This window comes from Sinocyclocheilus grahami, unplaced genomic scaffold, assembly GCF_001515645.1.
Source record: "Sinocyclocheilus grahami isolate Dianchi unplaced genomic scaffold, SAMN03320097.WGS_v1.1 scaffold393.1, whole genome shotgun sequence".
NCBI lineage: Eukaryota > Metazoa > Chordata > Actinopteri > Cypriniformes > Cyprinidae > Sinocyclocheilus > Sinocyclocheilus grahami.
In genome coordinates, this window is record NW_015505572.1 from 962,805 (window position 1) to 973,560 (window position 10,756).

Sequence of the window (10,756 nt, forward strand, 5' to 3'; positions counted from 1 at the left end):
GCGCCATAGATCAATAAAACGGAATAGCATCTGCACGGACAATAATTAAATGATTTTAATTACTAAACCATATTGTTGATGCAAATAATAAGAGAAAAATACAAGTGGTTGTTGTTATTAATAATGTATCAATGATTTTGAAAAAGTAACAAATTAATATTCAAATAAATGCAGCCTTGGTGAGCATAAGAGACTTATTTTAAAAACATTCAAAATAATTTTACTGACCCAACAGTGTTGTGTGCACATACATTATCATTACATCTGTGTTATAAAAGCGCGTCTCTGTCTGAAGAACATGATCACAGGCACATCTCAGATGGACGGCTGCATCCTAGTGGTGGCGGCGACCGACGGTCAGATGCCACAGACGCGTGAGCACCTCCTGCTGGCGCGGCAGATCGGCGTGGAGCACGTTGTGGTGTTCGTTAACAAAGCCGATGTGGTGGAGGACAAGGAGATGCTGGACCTGGTGGAGCTGGAGATCAGAGAGCTGCTCACAGAGTACGGCTACGACGGTGAAAACACACCAGTTATTACTGGATCGGCACTCTGTGCTCTAGAGGTGAGGATAGCGATGGAGTGATTTAATTATGTTTCCTGAAAAAGAAACTAAAAATGCTGAAATATTGTAACAACTAGTCACTGAACACCAATAATAATTACTAAGAACTGAGCAGCAACTCGGCGTATTAGAATGATTTCTGAAGGATCATGTGACACTGAAGAGTGGAGTAATGATGCTGAAAATTCAGCTTTGATCACAGGAATAAATTACATTTTAAAATGTATTCACATAGAAAACAGTTATTTTAAATGGTAATGAATGATATTTCACAATATTACTGTTTTCAAATAAATGCAGCCTTGGTGAGCATAAGAGACTTATTTTAAAAACATTCAAAATAATTTTACTGACCCAACAGTGTTGTGTGCACATACATTATCATTACATCTGTGTTATAAAAGCGCGTCTCTGTCTGAAGAACATGATCACAGGCACATCTCAGATGGACGGCTGCATCCTAGTGGTGGCGGCGACCGACGGTCAGATGCCACAGACGCGTGAGCACCTCCTGCTGGCGCGGCAGATCGGCGTGGAGCACGTTGTGGTGTTCGTTAACAAAGCCGATGTGGTGGAGGACAAGGAGATGCTGGACCTGGTGGAGCTGGAGATCAGAGAGCTGCTCACAGAGTACGGCTACGACGGTGAAAACACACCAGTTATTACTGGATCGGCACTCTGTGCTCTAGAGGTGAGGATAGCGATGGAGTGATTTAATTATGTTTCCTGAAAAAGAAACTAAAAATGCTGAAATATTGTAACAACTAGTCACTGAACACCAATAATAATTACTAAGAACTGAGCAGCAACTCGGCGTATTAGAATGATTTCTGAAGGATCATGTGACACTGAAGAGTGGAGTAATGATGCTGAAAATTCAGCTTTGATCACAGGAATAAATTACATTTTAAAATGTATTCACATAGAAAACAGTTATTTTAAATGGTAATGAATGATATTTCACAATATTACTGTTTTCAAATAAATGCAGCCTTGGTGAGCATAAGAGACTTATTTTAAAAACATTCAAAATAATTTTACTGACCCAACAGTGTTGTGTGCACATACATTATCATTACATCTGTGTTATAAAAGCGCGTCTCTGTCTGAAGAACATGATCACAGGCACATCTCAGATGGACGGCTGCATCCTAGTGGTGGCGGCGACCGACGGTCAGATGCCACAGACGCGTGAGCACCTCCTGCTGGCGCGGCAGATCGGCGTGGAGCACGTTGTGGTGTTCGTTAACAAAGCCGATGTGGTGGAGGACAAGGAGATGCTGGACCTGGTGGAGCTGGAGATCAGAGAGCTGCTCACAGAGTACGGCTACGACGGTGAAAACACACCAGTTATTACTGGATCGGCACTCTGTGCTCTAGAGGTGAGGATAGCGATGGAGTGATTTAATTATGTTTCCTGAAAAAGAAACTAAAAATGCTGAAATATTGTAACAACTAGTCACTGAACACCAATAATAATTACTAAGAACTGAGCAGCAACTCGGCGTATTAGAATGATTTCTGAAGGATCATGTGACACTGAAGAGTGGAGTAATGATGCTGAAAATTCAGCTTTGATCACAGGAATAAATTATATTTAAAAAGTATTCAAACGGAAGACAGTTTGTTTAAATTGTAATCTATGTGTATGCACAGGCAATGGAATGATGTGTTTTGAACTGTGTTAAATCACAAATTTCAGTGCTGCTGTTATGATTGTGTGCGTTCAGAACAGCCAGCCGGAGCTTGGTGTAAACTCCATTATGAAACTTTTGGAGGTGGTAGATAATCATATTCCTTTGCCAAAGAGAGATCTGGATAAACCATTCCTGCTGCCCGTAGAGGGAGTCTGTTCTATTCCAGGTGTGTTTTCTTCTTGAGGTAGTGCAGATGTTGTATTTGTGTGATAAGTTGTGCTTTTTTGCTTCGTCTCTGAAATGAATGAATTTTTTTTATGTTTGTGTGTTTGACTGGGTTGAATTAACTGTATGAATCTTGTGTGCAGGTCGTGGTACTGTGGTCACTGGCACACTAGAGCGAGGAATGATCAAGAAAGGAGATGAATGTGAATTTCTCGGACACAATCGTTGCTTTAAGTCCATCATCACTGGTGAGAAAATATTTCCTGCTCGATGCATAAACATGCATGTCATCTTAATAGGCAGTACTTCAATGTGCAAAATATGGTTAATGTATTTGGTATGGATCTTACATTGAACATAATTGATTCTCTTTATGTTGTGATGCAAAAAATAACACCATTTAGTATTTGAATGTGTTATTAGAGAAAATATTTTGTTCAATGTATTAACATATTTAAAAGTGAATGCCTGAAATTGAATGAATTCATTCCCAAACACTTCAACATAAGCAGCCTAGTTTGAACGGTGTACGTTTTAAAAATATTTTTACTCTCCCATTACCAAATTTAGTCATAAAAAAGTCTTACAAATAAATAAAATTATGCATAAATAATGCAAACAAGTCACTGGACATCATTACACGTGTAAAGAATCAAAATGAATGCGCCATAGATCAATAAAACGGAATAGCCTCTGCACGGACAATAATTAAATGATTTTAATTACTAAACCATATTGTTGATGAAAATAATAAGAGAACAATACAAGTGGTTGTTGTTATTAATAATGTATCAATGATTTTGAAAAAGTAACAAATTAATACCACTGTTTTAAATAGCAGCCGTTGAGCTGCGCGTGCTGAAGCTGAAGAGCTGAATGAACATGGTAAACTGAAGCGTTTTGCTGGCAGCTTATTTAACTCAAGGAAATGCATCCTGAGATTAATATTAATACAACATAAACATAATATTACAACTTATATATGTACAAAATGACGCAGTTATTGCATGCTATAGTCAGAATGTGTGATCCTGTTGTGGATGCGCTCTTCCCATAACAACGCGCTGAAACATGGCAACTAAACCCAAAGAATTCACAATGTTTTATTATAATAATGTTCTCATTAGAATTTTATATACACGACATTCCCAATCATAGTTATTAATGTTGTGCACTGCTGTTTGAGCTGCGTGTGCTGAGCTAAAGATGATCACCGGTAAACTGAAGCGCTCTTTTTAACTTAACCAAACGCATTCTATATGAGATAAATCAGATATACATCAAATAAACACAATATTACAATGTACAATTGCACAAAAGGCTGCAAACGAACAGCGCGCATCTGAAGTGTCTCTGAAGGAAATAATGCATTATTTATCGGCTTTAAGATATCGGCCAAATTTTCTTATCAGGCCGATACCGATAACAGAAAAAAATTAGCATTTATCGGCCGATACCGATATGGTGGCCGATATATCGTGCATCCCTACTATAAACGTCATTTATTTTCACACTTAAGCATATACGACTTTCTGGCGAAAGTGAAACTAACATCCTGTGTGAAATACACTAGGCTGTTCTGTACTTGTCCCTCTCATTCTGCACCAGTAGCCTACAAATACGTGTGCGTGTTTTGCTTGCTTCATGAGTGTTTCTGCATTATATGAGTGGCCTTGGAAAATAAATCGCTGCACGTTTCAGATGAAAAAACGCGACTTCTATTTATGAAAATATCACTGTTAGGAGATTTATAGCGAGTGGTTCCCTGCATTTTTACAGCAAAGCGCGTGATTACAGTACTAAGCCGCTGCAATGGAGCAGCTCTATTAAATTATTAAATTAAAGATGATGTAGGCTACCATAGAGATAAAAAAAAAAGAACAGTGAAAGTAACAAAAATATGTAAAATACATTTTAATGGGCATAATTAAGTGTGAAAATAACAGAAGGATATACAGTCAAACCAAAAATTATTCAGAGACCAGATGTCGTGACCAGATGTAAGTGAGGATAGCAAAATAAACTAAACTGTGACAAATTATACCCAAAAATTCTTCGTACAGTGGACTACCAGTAAAATTGATACAAATTTGGGACTAAAAATTATTCAGACCGAGTCTGGGAAAAAATTGAAGTTCAGGTTTGCATGAAGCTGGGTGACAGCATGCCCAGGAGACTACAGGCTGTCATTAAGGCTAAGGGTCACCCGACAAAGTTGTGTAAATATTGACAGCTGTATGAATAATTTTTGGTTGATTGTAATCCATTACATACCTTTTTTATCAAAGTTATCTGACATTATCAAGCTGAATTTGTTCTGACAGTTTAAGTCAGAGTTCTTGTCATATTTTATTACCATTTTCTAAACTATAGCGAATGAACTGTGATAATGTGAGAAATGTTGAAGGTGTCTGAATAAATTTTGGTTTGACTATCTATTTGATAAATTAAGTTAACCAACTAACATTATACATACCCTTTTGGTTTCTGTACCCAATATTTAAAAAATCTACAAATGCAATGAAAATATTGTTATCGGTACTCTGTATCGACAAGTACCAAAAATAAAAGTATCGGTATCGGGTGAGTACTGGAAAAAGTGGTATCGGTGCATCCCTAATAATAATAATTATTATTATTACGTGTTTTTTTAAGTAACTTTAGTTGTTGTGTTATATATACGTTTAAACTATAATAATAAAATAAACTTTTAGGTAAAAAGTTTAGAATTGTTTCCTTGGCAACTAACTGAAATTAAATAAGTTTAAGCTGATGTTCTAAAACTGAAATAAAAATAATTTAAAGCTGAATAGAAATTTAACAAAAAAACAAATAAAACGACAATGACAAGCACATAAAATTACTAAAGTTTAAACTATATTTAAAATGAAAACCGAAAATATCAAACTAAAAGCTCATTTAAAATATTATAATACTATGTAAGTAATACTAAATTACCAAAAATATTATTCATATGTTTAAAAGGTTGCCTCAGATGTTCTATGATATGTGTTTTAAAATATAATAATAACATAGAAGAAAATAAAAAAATGTTTTCTTGGCAACTAACTGAAATAAAGTAAGGTTATTGTTCAAACTAAAACTGAAATGCAAATGATTTCAAGCTTAATAGAATATATATATATATATAAAAAAATCTAATAAATGACAAAAGCACAACAAAATTTCAAAAAATTACAATTTAAACTGAAAGTATATAAGTAAATGCTAATTCAAAACATTACATACTATAATAGTATAGAATTAATATTAAAACAACAAAAAATATTATTACAAATTTAGTTTGTTGCTTTGGTTTTTGTTCCATATGCGTTTTAAAATACACTGACATTTTCACTACATCAACAAATGATGAGGATTTCTCATAAATGGGAATAACTAAGAGATTAGGCTCCAAGGATTTTGGGGTCCAAGAGGGATATGATTCGACTTTACACAGAAATTCAACTGTTTGTCTGTGTTTCTTGCTCGTTCCCTCAGGTATCGAGATGTTCCATCAGTCTCTAGAACGGGCGGAGGCGGGTGATAACATGGGCGCTCTGGTTCGCGGTCTGAAGAGGGAGGACGTCAGGAGAGGCATGGTGATGTGCAAACCGGGATCCATCCAGCCACACCAGAAGGTCAAAGCTCAGGTGTGTGAGTTTTAAAACCATAAACAGCAGTTCAGCAGCTCTGTGCTAATTCACAAGCCAATCAATCATTTAAACTCTTTGTCTTCAGGTCTACCTCCTGAGCAAAGAGGAGGGCGGCAGACACAAGCCGTTCTGCACAAACTTCATGCCGATCATGTTCTCTCACACCTGGGACATGGCTTGTATAGTAGAGCTGCTTCCGGGGAAGGTACGTTTTAGCTGTGCAAATACTGAATATATCAGCACCAGAAATGTTTGCTCTAAATTCTCTCTGTCTCTTGTCTTGATAGGAGATGGTGATGCCGGGAGAGGACACGTCTCTGATCCTGGCCCTCAGACAGCCCATGGCTCTTGACAGAGGCCAAAGGTTCACGCTCCGAGACGGCAACCAAACTATCGGCACGGGCCTGGTCACAGAAATCCTCCCCGTGACAGAGGACGACAAATACAACTGGGGCTGAGAAAGACGACAGGAAAAGAGGAAACTCTTTGAGACTCTGGTGTCCGAAGCCTTTTTGGACTGAAGTTCTAGAAATGTCACTCTAGAATTGAATTGTGGCCCTGTTTATATTGCAAAATTAAATCTGTTTGCTAAGGAGGATGTCTTTGTCCTGATTGCTGATGTCTTTGCAAACCCTTAAAAATGTGCCCACCAATTTTCTACATGAAGAAGCAAGTAACGTATCACTCAGATTAGAAATGTGGAACAATTTGCGTCCATTTCAGCACATCACAATGTTCGAAACATGCTCTGCTTTCATTATCCTCTCTCATCTCAGCTGTCAATTATTCACAAAGTGAAAACCAGTACATTTGCGGAAAGTTTCCAAATTTAAACTGTACTTGGCTTGTCATTCCATGCTGCTCATCTACAGACACACATTGGGCTCTTTTGCTGTCTGTTTTCCGGGCATCTGTCTAAAAAATGTAATAAAATGTATTCAATAGATCTGTAGACTCAGCCTTGTGTCTGCTTTGCATTTAACCACCTTTCAACGAGAAAAAATGTACAGTGATAATTTAAGTCGCGACTATTATATATTTTTGAGGTGGTGTCAAACATGTTGTAGTAACACTGAGAAGCCAATTTTTCGAATGTTCAAGTTATTGCTTTAAAGTGCGATGTTTAAATCAAAACATTTGAGGGTGATGGTGAATGATTGTGTGTAAGAAGGCAAAATTATGAAAAAGCTAGGTCTGTTCTGAATCTGTTTGAATTTGCTTTGTGACAGTAAACTCATTCATGAAGTCTTTATTGTGACATTTACTTGAATATTATTACAGCAATAAAACAATAAATAATGTTTAGGAAGTTCTTGACGATTGCAACCCCGATGGTGAATTTCACAAAGAAACGTCATGGTCATATGTTAAAATCGAGACTTCAAAAAAAAACCAATGCATTAAAAAATTACTACTGTGATGTAATTTCATATAAATATGAAAAATCATATAAATATGTAATTAATTCTATTCAAATAATTGCATTAATTATGTAGAAGTAATACATTTAAATTTTGAAGTAATATATGACCAGGGCATTGCTTGACATTTTTGTGATATTTACCAGTTTATCTCTAAATGCAATATATATTTTTCTCCACCCAGATCGTATCAGCTAAAAGCAGTTTGAACAGAACATCTTAAAAGCAACTGTAGGTATTTTAGTGTAGGCCTATTTTTTGTGACTTTCAGGGACGTGCACAGACATTTTGAGGGGCAGGGGCTCAAGTGGAAAAAAGGGCACTTCTCATATTTATTTTAATTTACATTTTTCCTAATCAACACGTTAAATATATTAGGGGTGTGCGATATTGACAAAAACATATCAATATTTTCTGGGATTTTATCGATAACGATGATTATATTTTGCTGAGTGTGTTATTGTGCTGATATCTTAAGGACTACCGTGGACAGCTGACTCCTAACGTTTTTGATATTCTTCATATTCTGTGTGGTGATCAGTTCACAGCAGTGATAGAAATTAATCTTTTCCAATAAGTTTAAATTGATTTTTACCTTTTATGGGCATTTTTACCTTTATAAAGCCATTTCTAAAGTGTGCATCATCTTTTCAGTCAAATTCTTAAATTGCATCAGTCAATTAGAATAACAAGTCATGTGGGCTGTTGCCAAGCAACTGAAATCAGTACTGACAAAATTAATCTGTGCAATGCAGAGAAAACACAGAAGCTGCATTAGAAGGGGCATTTTGATGCATTTATACACTGTTTAATGCAGGCCATGAATGTATTTAACCTGCAGTTACAAATGCATTAATACTGTTTTGATATTTTAAACATGAAACGTTGAATACTGATATTTGAATTTATTAATTTTTTTAAACGAAAATAAACTTTAAATCTATAATTAAAACTGCCAGAAGGTGGCAAGCAAGTCACTGTTAATAAGTGAGTCATTGCTATTGAACCAAATCATTTAAATGGTTGATTCATTCAGAAACAAAACTTGTTCAGGTCATGTTGCTCAGAGATGCAAATTGGAATTATATTTGTTGGCGAAATGGAGCAAAAACAGTCAATATTGTGTCTAAAACGTATCTTAATATTAAATTCTTGTTTGTTGAACTGCTGTATAAAATCAATATCACATTTGTAACTGTAGAAAATTCTGCTGTGATCTGATTGGTTGACTGAGTCCTGATGAGAACACCTGTGGCCTCTTTCTAATCAAGCCTCAGTCTCAATGTGTTTGTGTGTGAGAAGCCGTCTCTCTACTCATACATGGCCTGTGTGGAATTGTTGTGTTGTTGACAATAAATCAACAATTACCTGCACTTGTGACCAATGGAAATGTCTACTCCTACCACATGTTGAGAAAATAAACTGGAAACATGAGATTGATGACTGAATGAGTTTTAATGGACTCACCATTCCGGTAGCAATAGCCAAACCAGCCTAATATTCCTTCCAATTTTCTACAGTAACCATGCTGCTTTTTGGTGGAAAAATGTCAGTCTTCGCATGATACTGATTAACTATATGAAATGATATAAATATATACATTTCTGCCCCCATAACTTGAATTTTGTGATGCATTTTAATAAACTGAATCATGCAGTGAAAGAACGGACACTGGTGTAACCTACTAGACTTCCTATTGCCTTAGCTAAACTCAGGGCCGTCCTTAGGGGGGTGCAACTGGTGCGGTCGCACCGGGCCCCACAGCGAACGGACCGAGGGGGACACGTGCATTTGTTGCTGCCATAAAGCAGTCCGCCCGTTTCACGGGAATTCGCTCACCAAACTTACAAACACCCAGAACAGACGCTTAAGGGGGCCAAAAGAAAGAAACAGAAGGCAAAAACGTATATTTCAAGGTTAAAAAATAAATAAAAAAATGCGAGAGGAAATTCGCAACTTTTTAAAATTCTGCCATGCGAAATTTCGAGTGAAATTCAGGATTTGGTTGGAGAGTGAAACGTGGGTTGTGTGTCATTGTTTCTTCACAGTGATGAATTGTGCCCTAAAAGCCAATGAAGCAAGTAAATAAACCATTTTGATTTCAAGTTCAAAATCTCTGAGCGTGAACCTTTGGCCTCTGTCAAGAGCCATGGGCTGTCTGAGGGCCAGGATCAGAGACGCGTCCACTCCCGGCATCACCATCTCCTATCAAGACAATGTTTTTACAATTATATAATTGATATAGGCTATTTATTATCTAAGCGTTCATCCAGTAGCTGCTCTCCAAGGTTTACATTTTTAAAATAAATTCTCAGTTTCTCTCTTTTAATTGCAATTTGACTGCAGTTGTCCATTTCTCTGCATCTCTTTCATTCACATCCATCTCTGTCTGGAACGAGACTGGGATTCCATTCATCTGCTCATATGAATCTGAAACAAGCGTTTACACACATACTTAATCACATGTAAAGAGACACGCATGTCTTCAACACATAAAAAACACTCACTCACCGTCCTCCGTGGTGCCATGGGCTGCTGTGAAGTCTGTTGTTGTATAGACAGTCTGGCCCTGTCATCCTTTCATACGACTCTGGAAGGAAAGAAAATGACAGTTCGTACAGTATTTCATACCGTAAATGTGCATATAATCACACAGTGAAATCTTTACCAGTGTCTGTGTGGTCCAGAGCGAGATCTTGTTTTCCATCTTCATCAGGATCGTTGTAGTCTATGGCATATTTAAGAGAGATTACCCAGCCTGGTCTCATGTTTATACGTAGGTATAAATACGTAACATTTACAAGCACAAAACGTACACTTTTGTACGTTTTTAGTCATGCTAAAACGTACAATTTAGACGTATTTCAACGTTTAAAACGTACAAATCGCTACGTATTTTTAGCTAAAAAACGTAAAAATATTTACGTATCTTTTATATCATTTAGATATTCATATCAATGCATTTTTATCATTTTATTAATAAGCGATTTCGATTTTTAGACCCCTTAACCTGCCCCCAAACCTAAACCTACCCATTTTATAGCAAATATGCATTTTTATCATTTTATAAATACGCAATTTAGATTTTTTAGACCCCTTAACCTGCCCCCAAACCTAAACCTACCCATTTTATAGCAAATATGCATTTTTATCATTTTATAAATACGCAATTTAGATTTTTTAGACCCCTTAACCTGCCCCCAAACCTAAACCTACCCATTTTATAGCAAATATGCATTTTTATCATTTTAT

The 10,756-nt window shown here is 36.5% G+C and overlaps 3 protein-coding genes and 2 long non-coding RNA genes across 5 annotated transcripts in view; 4 read left to right on the forward strand and 1 right to left on the reverse strand.

The window, feature by feature from the left end:
- The first annotated feature begins 262 nt into the window (after nt 1-262).
- Nucleotides 263-718, forward strand: LOC107550268 (elongation factor Tu, mitochondrial-like). The gene has a single exon (XM_016231519.1). The coding sequence runs from the start codon at nt 299-301 to the stop codon at nt 584-586; it is 288 nt and encodes a 95-aa protein (XP_016087005.1). The 5' UTR covers nt 263-298; the 3' UTR covers nt 587-718.
- A 235-nt stretch (nt 719-953) lies between these two features.
- Nucleotides 954-1,409, forward strand: LOC107550269 (elongation factor Tu, mitochondrial-like). The gene has a single exon (XM_016231520.1). The coding sequence runs from the start codon at nt 990-992 to the stop codon at nt 1,275-1,277; it is 288 nt and encodes a 95-aa protein (XP_016087006.1). The 5' UTR covers nt 954-989; the 3' UTR covers nt 1,278-1,409.
- Nucleotides 1,410-1,602: 193 nt separating this feature from the next.
- Nucleotides 1,603-7,460, forward strand: LOC107550236 (elongation factor Tu, mitochondrial-like; the record flags this gene model as incomplete). Its single annotated transcript, XM_016231475.1, has 6 exons — nt 1,603-1,947; nt 2,296-2,428; nt 2,571-2,675; nt 5,929-6,080; nt 6,169-6,288; nt 6,371-7,460. Coding segments are annotated over 6 exons (1,026 nt in total), but the record flags the coding sequence as incomplete, so codon positions are not given.
- Nucleotides 7,461-9,714: 2,254 nt separating this feature from the next.
- On the reverse strand, nt 9,715-10,238 carry LOC107550242 (uncharacterized). The gene is made up of 3 exons (XR_001604638.1): nt 10,173-10,238; nt 10,016-10,094; nt 9,715-9,934 (listed from the first exon to the last, which is right to left on the reverse strand). It is a non-coding gene; the product is annotated as an uncharacterized lncRNA (long non-coding RNA).
- The window catches only part of LOC107550243 (uncharacterized), an 8,051-nt gene continuing 7,467 nt past the window's right edge, over nt 10,173-10,756 (forward strand). Inside the window, exon 1 of the long non-coding RNA XR_001604639.1 lies at nt 10,173-10,230. This is a non-coding gene — a long non-coding RNA (uncharacterized lncRNA). The remainder of the gene's footprint in view (nt 10,231-10,756) is intronic.